The sequence below is a fragment of the Cydia splendana genome, chromosome 3, assembly GCF_910591565.1.
Source record: "Cydia splendana chromosome 3, ilCydSple1.2, whole genome shotgun sequence".
Classification (NCBI taxonomy): Eukaryota; Metazoa; Arthropoda; class Insecta; order Lepidoptera; family Tortricidae; genus Cydia; species Cydia splendana.
Window position 1 is genome coordinate 11,928,095 of NC_085962.1, and position 21,080 is coordinate 11,949,174.

The 21,080-nt window shown below is 34.2% G+C and overlaps 1 protein-coding gene across 3 annotated transcripts in view; it reads right to left on the reverse strand.

The window, feature by feature from the left end:
- The window catches only part of LOC134806792 (hemicentin-1-like), a 181,021-nt gene that overhangs the window by 142,143 nt on the left and 17,798 nt on the right, over window positions 1-21,080 (reverse strand). For all 3 annotated transcript variants that reach the window (XM_063780153.1, XM_063780152.1, XM_063780154.1), the window contains exon 2: window positions 11,303-11,509. In XM_063780153.1, coding sequence (XP_063636223.1) covers window positions 11,303-11,396 — 94 coding nt within the window. In that variant the 5' untranslated portion in view covers window positions 11,397-11,509. The remainder of the gene's footprint in view (window positions 1-11,302; window positions 11,510-21,080) is intronic.

The following is a 21,080-nucleotide window of genomic DNA, read 5'->3' on the forward strand; positions in this document are numbered from 1 at the left end:
TTGAAAAATAAAGTTATTAATTTATTTACGACATGCATGGTCACCCTAAAATTATAATACTAAACTACCGATATTCTGTGTCAAGTTGAATATCATCACTGTCATCACGGTCTGGTTACTTTTGAAAACTCGTATCACACCAAGTTTCACAGTTTATTTTCTTCGTAATCAAAATGCTGTCATTACGGTTAAAGAGGTTTCATGTTTATTAAGGCTACAAATATAATGACCACCAAAAAATACTTTGTTACCCTAAATAAAGAAATCATGCACACCAAAAAAAATTACTGAACACAAAAAAAATAAGGCCTAAATTTACAAACGTACCACCGTTTTAATTACGACTGCACTTCAAATTGTATTCAAGTACCAAATATATTGAATGATCACCAAAAATCATTAATGATCACCAAATCACCTATTTATGTACCTGTGATGAACGAATAAAGAATTTGGAATTTGGAAATCTTGAAGACCAAATTAATGCGATATTTTCACCTAAATAAACCACTATGATTACCAAAAAATGTATACATATTACCAAATAAAGTAAAATGATGCCAAAATTACTAGCAACGAAATGCTACTAGAAAAGTAGGTTAGATTAGGTTTGAACTGCGACCCTTACAGAAACAAAATGCTACTAGAAAAGTGGGTTAGGTTAGGTTTGAACTGCGACCCTTACAGAAACAAAATGCTACTAGAAAAGTGGGTTAGGTTAGGTTTGAACTGCGACCCTTACAGAAAAGAAATGCTAGTAGAAAAGTGGGTTAGGTTAGGTTTAAACTGCGACCCTTATAGAAAAGAAATGGTACTACAAAAGTGGGTTAGGTTAGGTTTGAACTGCGACCCTTACAGAATAGAAATGCTACTAGAAAAGTGGGTTAGGTTAGGTTTGAACTGCGAACCTTACAGAAAAGAAATGCTACTAGAAAAGTGGGTTAGGTCAGGTTTGAACTGCGACCCTTACAGAAACGAAATGCTACTAGAAAAGTGGGTTAGGTTAGGTTAGAACTGCAACTGCTACAAAAAAGAAATGCTACTGGAAAAAGGTGACGAAGTGGATTAATTAATTTAATTGGATAACGATATATTAAATATTTGCACATTTTTAATTAAAATGTGGGTACAATTATGGTGGTCATTTACTATTTTTAGGTTTACAATGATTATTTTGGAGTCATTTGCTTTAATCGGATAGCAAGATTTAAAAATTTGGTTATAATTTTACATTAAAATGGAGTTCTAATTTTGGTGGTCATTTACTATTTTTGGGTTTACAATGATTATTTTGGTGTCATTTTCTATAATAGGATAGCAAGATGTAAAAATTTGGTTATCATTTCACAATAAAATGGGGTTTGAAATTTGGTAATCATTTACTATTTTTGGGTTAATAATTATTAGTTTGGTGTCATTTCCTTAAATAGGACAGCAAAATTTATTAAAATTGGTAATCATTTCAAATTAAAATGGGGTTATAATTTTGGTGATCATTTATTATTTTAGGGTGGTAAAATATATTTTTTTGGTATTAAATTTTACTAAATCTGGTGATCAGTTAAATAGCAGCCGTTTATTAATTAGGTCTTGTAGGGTGACCATGATTGTAGAGAATTAATTAAATTTGTCCTCACCAAAAAGCTAAAAAATAGGAAAAAGTGTGGTTGTGTCACCTAAATACGGCGGTGATCGATTAATTATCAGTTACTGAGTGTGCAGGATTAGTCCTGCTCACGTCTCATGAATCACCCTAGGCCTGTATAGGTTGGCTAAAAAATAACTGCATTCCCGGTGACAGGGAAGTTTTGGGATTATACTCAGCAACTTTTACTATGGTACGAACCACTTATTTTTTGGCCACCGTGTATTTTATAAGTACCTAAGTATGTAATACAATTTACTCATTGAATGTATTGTTTGTACAAAGTGATTGTTGTTGTAAAAATTATCGTTGAAGTTTTTGTACCAATTTGTCTCTTTCAAAAGTTGCCTGAACACGCGAGTTTTGTTATGTCACACTGCTGCATGTGATTGATTTAATAAAACTAGCACAAGCTGGCTTTAACTATTGGCCATAAATAAGTTTTCAGAAAGCCTATTGGGTTTTTAAAATTCCAGTTTCATTTGTTATTGCTATACGATCTTGTAACGACTGGTCCATAAATGTGCACAAGTTAAATTGTGTTAGCCAAACACCTCATCAAATATCACCACGGGGGAGAAAGGGTCAAAAAGTAGCCGCAAAAACCTCGCGTGATTTGTGCAAAAACCCAATGTAAAAACTTTATAACAGAGAGATAAGTAATAAAACGATTAGTTTTTTTTTCATAGACTTAATGCCATAAAACTGGATACCAACTGGATGTAGACTTACACAATTATCTAAGGATAATATATTATCATAGTGTTATCGGTCGCAATAAAAATTACTCTACCTAACAAGGCCAATGGGAGATCATATTTCATACCCCTGGGACCGCAAAGTATCTAATAAACTTAGTCTCATCTGCGAAGATGCCAGACGCGTCGGTAGCGTTGTGTGGGCCTTGAAACTTTGTCATAACTCCGACAAAGAGGCCCTGGACATAACCGTTAAAGTGTGCATGAACGTTAAGGAGACCGGTGTCGAAATATTTTTACAAAAAGTATTTAACTAGATTTCTGTAGAGTTTCATGCATATTGTAGGTGGTTATTTTAACTGTATCAAATCGGCATAAAATGAATAATTATGTTGAATAATTTTATAAGTCTTCTGTTTAGTAAGTTGGATACTTATTATCTTTTCATTTGCATTGCTGTGCTAGAGCAAGTTTAACAAAAATTGGCCAAGCCCCAGTCAAGACTAGACATAAAGATCACTACACCGCGCGGCGCCGCTTCGGTGTGCAAGCGGGACGTCGCTGTATACGTGCATAGCGCTGTCTCGTTCACAATCCGGAGCGCCGAACGGGGTCTACAATAGCATGACAACCGCGTTTTGACTTTTGAATTGCTTGCCTGTTGGTATTTTACATTTAATTTTGTTCATCATCATCATCATCATAACTTAAGAGCTTTGCTCTTGTCGGTGGAGTAATCCCCAATCATTTCTTTCTTGTGCCAGTCTTTTAATTTCCACATACGACGCATTATTTTTTATTTGGCTGAGATAAGTGATTCTAGTAGTGAGTAGTGATTAATTTTGTTATATAAAATATATCCGTATTTAATCTGATTGAGAATATTTTCTCATATATTTACTAAATATTATTTAGTAAATAATATTCTTTAAAATAAAACTTCCTGGTGTAGGATATAATAAGCTACTTAGCTAATTTCCGGGATCGTCTCATACATCAAAAATAATGGTCACAATTTAATCGCGATCAGGACTTAATTAGTTATAATTTCCATATTACATTTTTTTGTGTCCACTTTAGTGTGATGAGTATTTAGATACCTCATTTTTTTTTTTAAGTCAACATGTGTCATCATTCCTATTAATATCAATGTTCGCCCCCTCTCCTTTGACTTCTTATTTCAAGATAAAAGCAAAGTCGACATATTTTTTGAAAATTAATTAAATCTTAAGGGTCTCTAATGAAAAGCTTTGTAATTCACCTACACAGGTTTATTTTTGACACCAGCTCAGGTATTTACCCAGAAACATTTATAAAAACCGGTCAAGTGCGAGTAGGACTCACGCACGAAGGGTTCCGTACAATTACGCAAAAAACGGCAAAAAATCATGTTAGTTGTACGGGAGCCCCATTTAAATATTTTCACCTCAACAGCTCGAACAAGGGTACTTTGCTTCTTAAAAACAGTGAGCAAAATGCGATTTTGCTCACTGAGTGAGACAAAATGACATTCAAGTGACCTTTATAGTCAAATGTCATTTCGACATGCGGGGTCTAATACAAGTTCGAAATACTTGGGTTCTATTATCTCTGTCCCTTTCACACTGTTAGCAAAAAGAAACAGACAAAAAAAAGTTAAAACGACATTCAACGGTATATTGAGGGTTTATAATAGACCCCCGAAAACTTCAGACCGCATCGTTCCAAACCACGTACGAGTATGAAGTCTTAATAATTAATTAATAAAAATTAAGTTTAAGGTTTGATAAAAACTGATAAAATACTATATTGTAGGTATTTTATTGTACAATTAAAATAATGAAGTCAAAAAATATCAAATTATCACGCAAAATTAATTATTTTACTTTTAAGAATTTCTACCATAGTTGACAAATAGGTAGTAGGTACGTATCCGCAATTCGGACCGTAACTTACAAAGTTTTTTTTTACAAAAAAAAAGTTGTCGATTGAAATGTCAGTTTGTTCGTTTAGTTCGTTATTTCCATATTATTTTACTGAAATTTATTATTACGTTTTGTTTTTGTGTTCGATTGCGGTAAATAAACTTAATTGTTTGTATATATTAAGAAAACTTGAGTGCAGGTATTAAGTGATGAAGAAGGATTACATTTTTCAAGTTGTCGAATAGGTATGTTCTCACTGCTCAGGTGAAAGTTTTTTGTTTACTACACGAGATCAAAGTTATTTACATCTCGTGCGCATTTGTGTCCGTTACTACGCTCAAAATTAGATCTATTATAGAATCTTTCGCTTGCACGGGACTCAAAATAAGCACTCGAAGAAATATCAAACTTTGATCTCTTGTTGTACAAATAACTATTATTTTATTCTGATTTAGTATTTGTTGTTATAGCGGCAACAGAAATATGTACACCATCTGTGAAAATTTCAACTGCCTAGCTATCACGGTTCATGAGTTACAGCTACAGCCTGGTGACAGACAGACAGACGGACGAAAAGAGAGACGGACAGAAGGACGGACAGCGGAGTCTTAGTAATAGGGTCCCGTTTTTACCCTTGGGTGCGGAGCCCTAAAAAAACAGGAATTACAATAGTTATTTGTACAACAAGAGATCAAAGTTTGATATTTCTTCGAGTGCTTATTTTGAGTCCCGTGCAAGCGAAAGATTCTATAATAGATTCACTCGCTACGCTCGTGAATCTAATTTAGAATCTTGAGCGTAGTAAGGGATTCAAAAGCGCACGAGATATAAATAACTTTGATCTCGTGTAGTACACAAAATTTTTCACCCTAAGCAGTGAGAACATACCTAGAGGGACAGAGATAATAGAACCCAAGTATATCGAACTTGTATTAGACCCCGCATGTTGATATGACATTTGACTATAAATAAATAAATAAATAAATAAATAAATAAATAAATATTATAGGACATTTTTTACACAAATCGACTGAAGCCCCACGGTAAGCTCAAGAAGGCTTGTGTTGTGGGTACTCAGACAACGATATATATAATATATAAATACTTAAATACATAGAAAACAACCATGACTCAGGAACAAATATCTGTATCATCATACAAATAAATGCCCTTACCGGGATTCGAACCCGGGACCATCGGCTTCGTAGGCAGGGTCACTACCCACTAGGCCAGACCGGTCGTCAAAACTACGGTCGACTATAAAGGTCACTTGAATGTCATTTTGTCTCACTCAGTGAGCAAAATCGCATTTTGCTCACTGTTTTTAAGAAGCAAAGTACCCTTGTTCGAGCTGCTGAGGTGAAATAGTTATTTGTTTTACAAGGGGGCAAAGTTGTTGTTTAACCGCTCGTGCTAATATTGATACCCGAGCAAGCGAAAGATTCCAAAATTGAACCACGAGCGTAGCGAGTGGTTCGAAACATGGAATCTTGAGCGTTGCGAGGGTTTCAAAGCACGAAGGTTAAACAAAATTTGCCCTCGAGTGAAACACAAAAATTTTCACCACACCAACCCGAAGCAAATATTAAATGTAAAATATCAAACAAAATCAAACCAAATCAAATCCAAATGAATGTTATTAAATATTTATCATCCAAAATCATCATTTAAAAGTAAATTCTACCAGCAAACAATAAGAAAACAACTCAAAATTTGCATTTGATTACTTTGCCTCACATGTGAATAAAATGCAACTTTGCTATCAGTTTTTGAAGTGCAAAGTAAGACTTTCCGAGCTGGTGTGGTGAAAATATAATAGCTAAATGTATATTCATTGATATATAACTATGATACTATTCATTTACTAAAATTCCTATCCGTAAAATGATGAAAAGTATAAACACCGAGGCGTGAAGCAGATGTTTGCCATCGTAAACTTAAAAATCGATAATAATAAAGTAACATCGGTACCCACTCGTTACGGTAGTGAACGATAAACCAATTGCAGAGCATTTGAATCCAGCTTGACATATGAATAAAAAAATGTTGCATTTCAATTCGCATTTTTGATGTTAAAATCATCACACTCGCTCCAATACATGAACAAAGTACGAGTGAAATGCACGCAAATAAAATAACAAAAGGACATCATTATGTGCGTTATATGTAAGTTGGAAATGGCCTCCTGAAAGGCTTCGAGAAAACGATGAAATGGCTATGCCTTTGTTTGTTTTTTCTCGACTTGGCTGAGGTTGGCTACCGTGCCTCCAGATATAGTTTTTATATTCAAAACAAAGTGAGATCTAGCTACCTTTAGCGTTATAAAAGTATCGCTTTTAAACCGACTCCTACAATTTTTCTTACTTAAGAGGCACTCTTTAGGATGACTACTAATAAAAGTATATATTTTTTACCTATTTTTACAAGTAGCGATGGGCAATTTCTGAAACATTTCACATATTACCTTAACTGTGACATATTTCAACTTTTGAAAATGACATAATTGACAAGAAACGTTTCTGACAGTAATGTTACTGAATAAATAACACTTAAATTTCATGTCACATCTCCGCTACTTCTGACGTCAGTAGAACGGGTTATGATTATAAAATTCGAGACTATATGTCAGTGGCCGCTTGGCCTAGGGGTATCTGTTCCCAGTTGTTGTACGAAGGACGGAAATCAAGACCACAGTTAAGAAGTGCCTTCTATTTTTTTGTATGTCTCTGCAGTATAAAATACCTAATGATTATATGCATTTGAGACTTTGCTGTTTTGTGAAAATATTAAAAAAACAGTGATATTGATACACAAAATAAAACAATTAAAGGAATTATGTTTGGTTGCTGTGATAACTGAAAAGAATGTTGTTGTTTATTGGAAAGTATAAAATTACACACAAACAGATAAATTACACCTGAAAACTACAGAATCTTAACAGAAATTTTTCATTTGAAACTTACAGTAACTTACATGAAATTTAAATGAGGGTTTCACTTTCGTAACTTACAAGCTGCCCATCACTATTTACAAGTACCTAACTGATAAATAACTCGGGAGTTACATAAAACAAAATTGGTAGCTTATTTCTCTAGTTATCAACCATTATTTTAAAACAAACTTCATATTCATAATCATCCCACAATAACATTCAGCCATAAAGCAAAAGTAGGTATAAACTGACAGGCATTAATAAAACTTGGCCGCTCCTCAAGTAAGGCCATAGGCAAAACTCAAATAATATGCTTTATTCAGTTCATTTTGAATTCCGGACATGCTTTTATCTGTCCTCTCTTTGTTATGGTCACATAAGAGTTATGTATGAATAGTACAAGGGTACCGTTGAGATATTAGGTACTTAGATAATAAGCCCGCCGTGGCTTGAAGACAGATCGAGTGCTGGCTCACCGGTTTATTTAGGCAGTTGATAAAATAGTTCAAAGGAGCGGTTTAAAGGTATGGTGGGAAGGTAAATGATGTGGTTTGTAACATAAATAATCGTGTTTCATGAAGCATTTGAGATAAATTGATCTCATTTTTGACCAAGCTTTTGTAAGGTAAATTGTGAGTAAGTATGAGAAAGGATATTATTGAATTCAAAAAATGAGCTAAAAAGCAAATATTTGAAGCTTCACGTAGGCCTTGTACAGTTAGCACCTTTGCATACTTACCTACCTTTACTTTTTCTTTGCAGCTGACTGTACATCACATTGGATAAGCATCATCGCTCTCTACACTCGTATATTAAAAAATGACAGTAATAAATGCACATTTTTTTCCCTTTCGGAGTTATTATTCCCGGAAATTTTCACTTTACAAAAAATGCTATTCAACGGCACCACACACAATATGGATGAAGCGAATAAAAATTAAGTACCTAAGTATTTTAAATTGAATGTAGGTACAGTTATCTCTGCAGCTTACTGTACCTACATAAATACATACTCGATTTTGGAACTTTTTCGAAATATGAAAATGATTCTGCAGAATTTTCATAGTTTTATTTATATTCACATATAGTCTGTTCGAGAAACGGAAAACGGTGAAAAATAGAGATATTACTCCTAAAAATACGTGTGATCCCTCATTAGATTCGTAATGATGTCTAGAAAAATGTATTCGAAGCGTGTATTAGCACACAAAAAATAGGTATCAAAAACAAAAAAAAAGGAAAAAAATAGATATTTTTATTTCCCTAATATCTCAAAAAGTATTAATATTTAAGAAACCAAACTTAATATTAAAAAAGAGGAGGATATTTCCAATCAAACATTCCATACCTACTTGCAGAACTGTATCTCCATTATTTATACTTTTTATTCAACCCTGAACACAGCCCTCCGCGCCTCATTTTCGAGAAACGCGCGCGGCGTGAAAAAACGATTACGTAACATTAAATATAATTTTAAAGATATTAAATATTGATTGAAAAATTAAAAAAAAAAATTGTGTATTTAAAACATATTAACAAATGTACTACTTGTATAAATTTATCTTAAAGTAATTTTTCAATAAGTTATGCAATTGTTAATCAACAAAATTGTCTCGAACATCCTTCTTTATTGAAAACGAAAACAAATGTATAATAACTATTGTAAAATTTTGTTTCTTTCTAGAGTCCTTCTCATATACATGCTTAATAAGATCACATTATAAAAGTTTTAATAAAGTTAATACTTTGCTTAAAATAAGTTTTACAATAACATAGAAAATTGACGAAAAACGAAAAATCAAGGCAAAATTGTAAAATATAAAACAATATTATAACCAAACAATTAATTTTTTCAGAACTTTTATAACGTGATCTTATTAAGCATGTATATGAAAAGGGCTCTAGAAAGCGAGGAAATTTTACAATAATTATTTATACATTTTTTTTTTCGTCTTCAATAAAGAAAAGTTTGTTCATTAACAATTGCCTAACTTGTTGAAAAAATAACTTTAAGATAAATTTCTACAAGTATTACATTTGTTGACATGTTTTAAATATCACCATATTTTTTAAAAATTTTCAATGAGTATTTAATACCTTTAAAGTCATATTTAATGTTACGTATAGCCTGACAACAGTTTATTTAACCCTGAGATAGTGTCGCTGCAAACAGTTTACGTATGGCAATAATGTGCGTACGTCATGTATAGTCGGGGTAGTGGGCATTGGCTTCATGTTGATACTCGTATAATGTCAAAACATTGCTTACAGAGAATTCGGTTCTTTCAATAGGAGATATTACTGCAATGTTCTGCCGCCAGAGTGCAGCACTACCGACTCAGTAAATTAATAGACTAACTTATACATACTGTGCCTCAAACTGTTTTTTGACAAGTTTTCACAGACAATAAAATATCAAGGCGGTTTGTTAACAAGGGCCGTGCAAGGGCCTACCGGTAAACGCGAAAATCGAAATTTAGTTATCTGTCTCTTTATCGCTCGAATATGCAAGAGTGATAGAGAGTTTTTTCATTCTTTATTATTCCTATACGAAGTTGAAGTTCATTGAAACTATTTGGCCGAAATGATCCACGAATTGTAGCTAAATCATCAACATTCTAAATATTCAATAACCAAACAACTAACCAGTTTAATACAACCGCAGTATAAAATGTCAATACCGGTCATGTCAACAACCAACTTTAAAACATTGTTTATTGGAATGCTATGTAATGTATGTATGTCTTTTTTAAGCTGTAAGTATTTGATCGCATTCACTACAATTATTTTTCGCATCTTTGGAATTGTTTTTGGCATTTTTGTAATAAAACCCGTTTATATTTGAATATATTCGTAGATATTTTCTATTTGTTTACATCGGTGACATTCGATGACATCCAACGTTCGTTGTCAAAGAGTACTTGTTGCCAGTAAAAGAAATTAGTACCATTGAAAATCCGCAAAATGGCGAGGGTCAAATAAACTGTTGTCAGGCTTTACGTAATCGCTTTTCTCTTCTTTCACGCCGCGCGCGTTTCCCGAAAATGAGGCGCGGAGGGCCGTGTTCAGCGTTGAATAAAAAGTATAAATAATGGAGATATAGTTCTGGAGGTGTGAAATGTTTGATTGGAAATATCCTCCTCTTTTATAATATTAATTTTGGTTTCTTAAATATTAATACTTTTTAAGATATTTGGGAAATAAGAAAAATCTACTTTTTTCTCCCTGTTTTTGTTAATAACTTTTGTAATTTTTTGTGTGCTAATACACGCTTTGAATACATTTTAGGGGGAGGGGGGGGGGGCTCTCAACTTGATCTTGATATCTATATCATTTAAGCTCCTAGGCCAAGTTTGGTATCGTTTTCGTATAAATCGGGGATGCCGAATTCATTTCTGATATCATAATGACACCATTCCGAAGTAAAAACACATAAAATATGAAATAAATACTTTTTTTTTAATTCCTCTTCACGCTTAAACCGCTAAACCAATTTAGTTAAAATTTGGTACAGAGATAGTTTGAGTTCCAGAGAATACCATAGCCTACTTTAAATCTCTAAAATCATCCTTTAAGGGTGTGAAAAGGGAGGTGGAAATTTGTATAGGGATTCAATAACCGCTGAACCTATTTAGATAAAATTTGCATTAGAGATATTTTGAGTCCCGGGGAAGAACATGGGATAGTTTTTATTAAAAAAAATATCTCTTAAAAGTGAAAAGGAAGGTGTAAGATTGTATGAGGAATCAATAACGGCTTCACCGATTTAAATGAAATCTATGTCTACATCTTTGATTTAGTTGAAAATGATACTAAACTTGATATAGAACCTAAACTTAAACAATTATTAACCTCAGACGTCGCCGACGCTTAAAACCCCCCCACCTTCCACCTGCATCAAAACTCTGGGTGGCTCCACTTCTTAAATACATTTTAGGAACACAAAGATTAATTCTGCCAAAGGAAATCTCTTGTTCACGCAACGCCGTGGTTGACCTTTTTATGCTCTGAGCACACTCAACTAGATGTGTCTCTTTGCCATATCCAGAATATGGGAAAGGGTCAACAATCTGTATTATCAATATAATGATTACTTAAGTATCACTTATGCACTCATGCTTACCTGTAAGGACGGTGTTCTGTGTGGCCGTCGGCGTTGACACAAACAGCAGGAGGAAAGCAATCAAAGTTCTTCCAATAGACTTTACACTATACATTTTGTATATTATCTACCTATCTATGAATCTATTTACAATAAACGTTGATGTTTTAAGAATTCGACTGATTTCATTCTGTATTCCATTCTAGAGCGCCGCGATTTCGTCCAAACCTGTAACAAGAACAGCTAATTAATTTTTGCATTAATATTAAGCTTATGTTCGTGAGGGATTTTGCTGAGCTAAATGGAATGTAAACAAGCAAAAGTTGTAATATGTTTATGAAAAGTCTTTAATTGTTGACATATAAATAAATATTTCCTTTATAATATATATTTTTTGCTCTTTGGACAAATAATGGTGATTTGATAGAGTTACACCAAGAAAAGTCTGCAGAGATTTTGACAGCACACGCACAGGCCGAGGTCTGTCTCGGGGTCTCTCGACGAGTCTGTACAGCCCGCATGACTCTGGGCCCGATTCGGATTTTGAAATAGACATCTATTAGATATCTTTTAGACATCACCAAGATACGATAACGATATGTTTAAGATCTAACCTGTCAAATTTGACATTTGTGCGATTCTGGAGATGCTCTTGAACGATTTCCACAGGATATGACTTAGAGATCCAATTCACATCTAATATATATCTTACTCTATGTAACGTAAAAGTGACATTGGTTGCCCGAATTGCGCTGCAAAAGAGAACTAGTTGATATCTAAACTATAACGTATCTAGAATGGATCTAGTACGTGTCGTCTCTTGTGAATATCTTGAAGTTCGAATACGGCAGTCTATACAATCAATAATTCAGAGTTAACAAGTAATTTATAGCGGTCTATTATTTAAATATTTAACAAACGTACTAAGTAAACAGTAATATGTTTGCATTTGTGGTTTTTCTTCTCGCAAAAGTATTGAAAATCATCGTGTGTAACCTGAGTATTGAGTAGGTATTACTATCTCGTATTACTTATCAGCACTATGTATACCGCCCCGAATAGCGGTACATTTTGTATCATAGTAAACTTACGTATAGGTACTATTATTGACCTTAAATATTAAATTGTTCTCCAATAGATAAGCTAAAATTTAGATTAATAATTTAAACAATATGTCAGGTTAAAGAAGCATGTTAATAAGTATCATTATCCTTGCTGGAATATTTTATTTTTGTAATCCACTCGTTTATTTGATCAATAATTACGTACATAAATATTACCTTGTCGACAAAACAAGTAACATAAAATTAAGGACTATATCGTGCTATTGTTTGTTTATTGCTAATGATCATTAATTTTATCATATGGGACACAATAACAGGAAAAAAGTTTTTCCACCACACCTCGTAAAGGCTCTCATTATTCTTCGAAACGGATGAGGAGATTGCTCGAAATAGTTTGGCACCGACTTCAAACATATTAATAGCTGGGCATGTATAATATTTTATTTTATCCTTTTTGAAGTCGGTTTTTCTGTTTTTAATGGTTAATTTTATTTTTACATTTGAGGATTTCGCTTAGTTCTTGACGGATCCCATCATCAGAACTGAATTTGACGAAAATGTGACCAACTTCCCAAAATTTCCCAAATCTGTTAACAAAACGGAGATAACAAACAACTGTTATCCGATCCGAGCTTCAGATGCCCGAAGGCCTCCGGGGTCAGGGTCGGGGCCTAGTCAAGTTGCGAAGGAAATGTTTTTTGAAAAGAAACAGTCCGACGAACTCCAGGTTGATGGACACCCCAGCGTTTTTCATAGTTAGTTGTTGTTATGTCAGGCAGCGCCACGAGTGTTAAAAATGGGAACTAAAAACTGTCAAAGCGGCGGCTAATGACTCGCTGTATTACATTACGGCTAGCCGTGTTGAAGAACGTATGGCGCCGAATACGTTCCGGCGGATTCTCATTCAGCCGCATTCAATCCAGCTAATCGTTGAACCGCCGCATTTAAAAACGCCCCTGTTTTTGAAAACAGCTAGCTGTAATGTAATACGGCGGATTATACGATCCGACTGCGACATATACATGTTTCTCTTCATCTACCCAAAAACGGTTTGACTAAATTGTACTGCTTATTAAATTGGTAAAACGAGTGATTGAATGAATTTTCTAATCGCAATAGCAATGTTGCAACAACGACTATAACGCAGTTTATCAAGATACTTAATTAAAAATAGAAGCACCCATTTCCCATTGCTGCAAATTTCAAAACTCCACCAGCAAAATTCCATGCTTTCTTCCGGATGGAATTGTATTTTGACCTAAAAAACCAGACTATTACAATTTGTTTAAATAAACTATTTGACTACCATTACCCCCATCCGTATCAGTACCGTCATCAACACTACATACGACGTATGATTTGACATAATGAAACCAGAACGTGCTATTCCGCGGACTACAAACGTTTTGGATCCTTATTTACTTCATAAGGTTTCCGTCATATTCATCTCGCCTCCTACCTCCTCACATCTCACTACTTAACTAGGCATAGAACTATTGCCTTCGGTAGCCGCATTATAGTTTCTCATGTTAATAATATGGAACAAATTACCTAAATGGATTGCAATCTAAAGGTTGCCCACGAATGAACAACGTAAAGAGTGTAAAGGATACAAAACGATACGTGATATAACGCGTTTCAGTTGTAGTAGGGTAGACTGGGGACGGTTGAAACAGTTCATGTTTGATGGCCTGTAACTATTTCATTTTTACAGTTAGAAAGGTATTTTAAAAGCATGCTCTACTTTAAGCTTATTATAATAGTTAGTCAACTTTTTTTATTAATGTTTTGAATGAGTTTAAAACTTAATATTTACTTAAAATAAAAGGAAAGTTAGACGCCTTTCAAAACAGGTAATATTTTGCTTACCGGGCTACTTATATACTACACTTATATTATTTTTTATAAATATTTTATTTATTTATTTCGCTTCCGCAATAATACTGCCGTGATTATGATTTTCATATCGACACTCATATTATCAAGGACATTCGGCCCTATTCGAAGTTTTTGTTTCAAGAAATGTCACTTTTGATACTGACATATCTAATCCATATCGGGCGATTGACAGATACAGCGGCGTCCTAGCGGCGGCGACAACGACGCCGCATAGTAATACAGCTGCAGTTGATATCCGAACGTCACCTTTGGCCGCTTGCCCACGGCGACTTTTTGTAGCGATGCAGTAGCGATACTGTCGCGCGTTGGCATAGATACAGTCGCCATGCGGTCGCTAGCTGTGTGCCCTCACCCACATAACACGATTCAGTCGCGATGCAAACGCGATACCGTCGCGCTTCTGTCGCGATAGAAACGCGATACCGTCGCGCTTCTGTCTCGATGCTAACGCGATACCGTCGCGCTTCTGTCGCGATGCTAACGCGATTCAGTTTCCTCCCCGATGTCGTCCGACACAGTCGCGCGTTTGCATCGATACAGTCGCGATGCTGTAGCGCGTTAGTATTTAGCGTGTTGGCATCGTTTCTGTAGCACGTTGCAAATGCGACTAACGCGCGTTACGATGCTGTCGCGCGTTTACGAAACGCGCGACAGCATCGCTACAAAAAGTCACCGTGGACGAGCGGCCGAGCGACTGTGAGTTGAATAAGGTAAATATTTCATTGAAATTGAAAGCCCTTGTCGTCCACAATTGAAGGTTCTGATGTGCTTCCCATAGTATGATACGCCCACAATTCCCGACATAAATAAAAGTCACGATTTTCATAAAAAATGTGTTCATGTGATATTTACGTTATAATAATTGTAACACTGATAAGTGATAACTAACAAACAAAACTAAAAGTACCATTTCATAATATTTATGTTTCCAGGAAAATGATAATGGTAATAACGATCATTAGACTAGACACATATCATTTGTTTGGTGTTCAATAATAATAATGCAGTATTTGTTTGCACCTTTATTGAGATTAATATACCTAATTGTTTCGCTATTATGCGTCAAACCTTTTGAACTATGGGTAGCTCATAGCGCATAGCTTCAAAACATTTTGGAATAAATTATATCACGATGTTTCATTAAACTTTTTCAAGCATTGCTTGAATCAATTACCTTTTGCTACGGTACATTAGCATAATAATTTTCTCGACATTTTCCCTCGTGCTAAAATTATAATATAGGTACCTAAGCTTAATTTAACGTGAACATTCTGGAGAAATTCTTTTCTGTTATTTTAATTTCGAATATTTTAGCGTAGATGTTACAAATTAAAAAGTATTTTTTCAACACACTTGCTCGTAACGTGGAACTTATTGAACCGCTTTTAGGCTAATAATTCTAGATATTAAACAAGAGTGCTTTTTGTATTATATTATAGCACTTGTATTGTAATTTATGACAATCCGACTGAATTAAGAACGTAACTAATTGCTAATAATATGTATGGAAACGTTTAATACAACACCTAAAAGTATATAAAACATTGCAGCCACGAAACCGCATAATCAAGCCTTTATTGTCTTCCTATACATCACGCCCATCTAAAAACTGATAAACTACTACCGGACTAAAGTTTGCAATTTTTCGTCACAAACTGTATCAAAGCTAAATTTATTCAACAATTTCGTTCAAAACCCGATTCCGAACCTGCGAGAGGAGGGTAAATCGGCACAACTGAGAATGATGTAGCACACTGTATATGACACGCCATTTTCTTGAAATCCGGTACCCGTAAACTTTCGAGTACTCAACGACCCGGATTTACGAACCCCCATTTACTCTGTACGACACTTCAACGGTATCCCTTCTCAAATAGAAACAACGACGAAATGTATTTGACGGGATTTTTCTCTTCTTTGTTTGATTCTTATTTGAATCAATATGTATCTATTAGTACATGTTGTATCTATTTAACTTTTTTTTACTATAAAAGTAACTAAAGTTATTGAAATTTAAACACACTGACACATGTAGAGATATAATACCGTATGTGGCCTGTAACATGAGCAAAGAATTAAACTGTAAGTAGTATACTCCTCAAACTCACCAACATTTGTTCAGCGACTTTCGCTATTACCCTATTTATTTTTGTCACTTGCACCCTAGCGTAGCGTTTTTAATAGTAGATAGATGTTAATTTAATATTTAGAGAGTACTTACCCATATATAATAGAATAAGACACAAAACTAACACTTAATGACCTTCGTCAGCAATTCTTGTTCACTAAATGATGTTTTTTCCGAGAGCAAATACACGAGTTAGATACTAGAATCACCTCCAATAAATAATAACACCAATATTTTTTATAATAAATAAAATCAGTAGTATAACTAAACCTCTATTTAAAAATGTATTCATATTAACTATACATGAGGCTACAATGATGTAGCCTACTTACCTAAGCGGCTTACGTGGTAATAATTTTGTTTGGTTTACCTCAGCAGTCTTTAAGTTTTATTTTTACTTTTAGAACTTTGAAATAACATTTTTATGTTAGCATAGCTATGTCGTAGCTATGCAGAGTCGAGAAAGTCAACAGTCTACAATAAAGATTAACGGATTAGTTCAGGGTCCGACCTGACGCGTACAGGCTATACCGGATTATTATAAATGGTCCTTCAAGATAACTTTTGAAGGAGTCATCTTGGATTTTCCTCCTTTTTCCGTCTTCCACCGACGTTTTGTGTGCTTGATAAACAAATGATCTCAACTCGGGAATAAATTACTTTGTATCTTTATTTTTCTTTTTCCAGACCAATCATAATGTGAATATTTGAGTTGATGGTAATATTTTGATTGTTTCGGCTTCAAATAAAGGAGTCCATTAATGTTTTGTGATGTCTGAAGTTTGTTTGGTTCCTAAATTATGTTCTACCTTTTTTTACCATTTGACAAGCTAAACGTCATGAAATTACTTAAATAATCAGCTTGAAAAGAGAGTAAGTATTGCAGAACATTTTATATGTAACCGTGTACAAATAAAACCTAAAACTACAGGCAGATTTTATTCTGGTTGAAATATAGAATAATTTATCCAACTGAGTACAAATAAGAAAGAAAAATGTGTTACATACATCTACCTACTAAATAAATAAAAACTGAGAACTAAACTATTTGATTGATAAAGTTGGCTAAAAATTGACAAAAATCATTATACAATCTATCAAATTCAGCTTTATTAGCATTATCATAATTTAGGATAATTTCCTCCCAATTTCCTTCTTCTCCTGCGTCCTTCCTCATTTAATTTTCCTGACGCAATCTTAGTAATCATGAAGAAAATAAATTTTGAAATAGGTAGGAATTCAGGAATAGTATACGAGATTGGTATTTCTCACTTAATACCCACGTTCTCATGGAAATTGCGGTAAATACTTAATCTGCCAACATTACTTAGTTTCACTACTTAAACTAATCTGTCTGTCTGTATTGACATACTATTTTAGTTTGGAATTAGATCGATCGTTATAAGGTAGTCCCCAAATAATGTATTAATTTTTTCAGTATGAAAACTAGAATTGCCTACTCTACTCAGTCACATTAGTTATTGCATAAATAATCTCAACATTCGCTCGTTTATACATAGGTAGGTACATGACAGCTTGCTCTGTCAGAATGCACTCAAATATTTTAGGTAGGTACCGTAAAATGGGGTGAGTTGACCAAACCCAACTTCAAACCTCAATAAAAGTTTATTTTTATATGTGGCACGTTGATTTATATACTTGAAAAGTGTTCCGGTAGTATGAACTTTAATTTTCAATGATAATCTGTCGTTTCATTTCATATATTCAACGATAAACACAAAGGAGTGTGGAGCCAACCCCAAAATCGCGAAAAACAAATCTGCTTTTTCCATAGAAAACATTGACGTATTATGAGTCTTCGAAATTTATGACAACCGACCTACCTACCACGGAGTAGGTAAAACTTCTTTTGTATGACCTACATATACGAGTATGTTTTCACCCCTCAGAGTATAGTCAGATATCAGATATCACAGAAACACCGTGTAGGTATACTTATATGTTGTCGTTTCCCTGCAACTTATTTTTTCTTAAAAGCAACGTCACGTTATTTCAGCCACGAGCCAATATTAAAATACTCGTAAATACTTAAAATATATTAAAATTTAAAATAATGTGAGAAACAAGAAATATTTATTAAGAATATTGACAGTATAGTGAAAACATTAGTAACTAATCACGTAAGTTGACAGGTAAAACTCGTATGAAAATCGGTTCGCACCGATTCGTGCGATACTCGCACGTACGTGAAAAAATGTCATACTAGAACCGGTTTAGACGAGTCGAGAAATCGTATGCAAATATCTCCCCGTGTAAACTATTTCGCCTGGCGATAATCTCCGTTCGAGTATCGCATGACATTATCGTAGGCGAGTTTTTATTTCTCGCATACTGCCGTGCAGTACTTAAACAACAGTAAGTGCTACTTTTGCGATTTTTTGTTTTTTCTTGGACCACCATGTCAAGACGCACACATGTATATAGTCCACGTGCGATTATGATAATAGGAACATATAAAAATCTAAGCATCCATGTACAGTAAATCAGAAGAATTTAGTAAATTATTGAGGTAAAACTAACTAAACTGCAGTAATAAAGTTGTCGGCTGTGAATTTTGAGACTTTACTGATTAAAATACAGTAAAGGTCTCACGTTAATCCTATATTAACAAGTAAAGAGAAGTTAATACTTACGCCAAAAACTCTTTAAAATGCAGTACAATATAAATGTTCTAAAATATTTGTACTGTGTTTGAAATGTTATCGATTTTTCAGCATAATTACTAATTAAAATGCAGTAAACTAAGCTCACTTACTGTGATTTAAACTGTCGTTTCGCTATTTTCAAATGTATTTACTGCCTGAGACCTGAGAGATTTAACTAGCTTTCAAGTGTCGTTTCACTTAGATAGATTAACCACATTGTAAGACAAAAGCTAAATAATATCGATACCATTAATAAAATGCGGTGCTGTCGATCATCCTACAAGTTGTCAAACACGGTACTTAATAATCCCCTATCCTCTTAAGGCCCAAGGCCCTACCTATAACATTTATTCAGTTCGATGAAATTTAAATCATATTCAATTGGAACAGAGTCGTTCAATTTTAATTTTTTTGTAATAATGGATATTCTTGTATAAATGTATGTGAAAGCTTTTTATTCAGTAGCCTTACCACGCCTTTGACACTGACATATTTGCTAACGTCTGCGTAACTTACTTTCTATACAACATCGCAGGTATGAACGAGATGTATTGTTAGAAAGTTATGCACAGGCTAGCTAATATGTCAGTGTCACGTCAGTGTACTTCGTGGTAAGACTACAGCATGTAGACGAGAAGATAAAGATCTCTTTTTATTGAATTTGTATGTGACATAGTCACAAGTTAAATTATATTAATCTGTAGGAATTGATTATAAAGATTGAGTGCCATGGAAAATGTCTGATTTTTATGATTGGCACTCTACGGGTTACTACTAATAATTCCAACTACATAGTAAGAGATACTTATTTCATTTTTTTATGATTGATGTGATTTTTTTAATATACATTCGTGTATTTTTATTAGAGATGCACCGGATATTCGGTTACTATCCGGTATCCGGCCTATCCGGCCGTTGAACACCCCCTTGTAGTTGAGATAAAGTTGCAAAACTTGGTGTATTTTATCAGCATAATAAGTGTAACCAAATAAGGGGGTGCCCCGTCTAAAAATAAAAAAAAAGGTTCAGTATGACCTTCACATAAGTCACCCCTCAGAGTACCTATGGTCAAACATCACAAAAGACACTGTCTGAAAAGAAAAATATTGTTGCTCGTTTTGGCTATTAATAAAAAACACATAAAATTGGAACTCCAACAAACATGGACTCGAAAATCTCGAAATACGATTCTCGCATTAAAATTTTGTTTACACGGAGACATCCAATCAGCAAAGGCGAGGCGATTATCGCTCCTTCTAGTACGATATCGTACGTTTAGTTTACATGATACTATATTTTTTCTCGTGCTACGATAATCGTGCGTTCGAGGCGAGAAACTCGCACCATGTAAATGGGCCTTTAAGGTGACAGTCCATTTCCAACGACAGCAGCACTACCATTCATTTTACTATGGAAATTGACAATATCACCGATACGTTCGCACTAGTAGTAGTCAGAAATGGAATGTTACCCTTACTTTTGCTCCATTACATCTATATCGTCGCTGTATCTGTCAATTTCCTTGATAAAATGAGTGACGTTCGTCGCCGCGTTGCCGCGTTCAATCCGTCACTCAATTTCTCATTTAACGCTCAATCCATGACTCAAAATCAAAGAAACAGCCCCCGCGTCAAGGCCGCAACAATAATTCTGATGCAATTGCCATCCAAAACTTACCTTTGTGCTAAGTATCATCATTTACTAATTATTCTGACAGATTTGGACTTATCAATTATAAAAGCATTTAATAAAAAATACAAAAAAAAAATATTTTATTGCCCCAACTAAAATTAATAACTATGTTTTTATCGTGATATATTCACGCGATTTGTTTAAAATGACCACAATAACGACGAATAATGTTTGTCTTTAATAGGTACTAAAGGAAAGAACGTGAATTTCAAAATTTTCATGTGGTAGTGAAGTACCTAGTAATTTTTTTACATACCTACCTAGTTATTTCGACTATATTGGAATAGCGGTCGAAGCGCCGCTGAATAGTCGGAATATTCATTTTTACTCACAATTATTATAAAAATTGT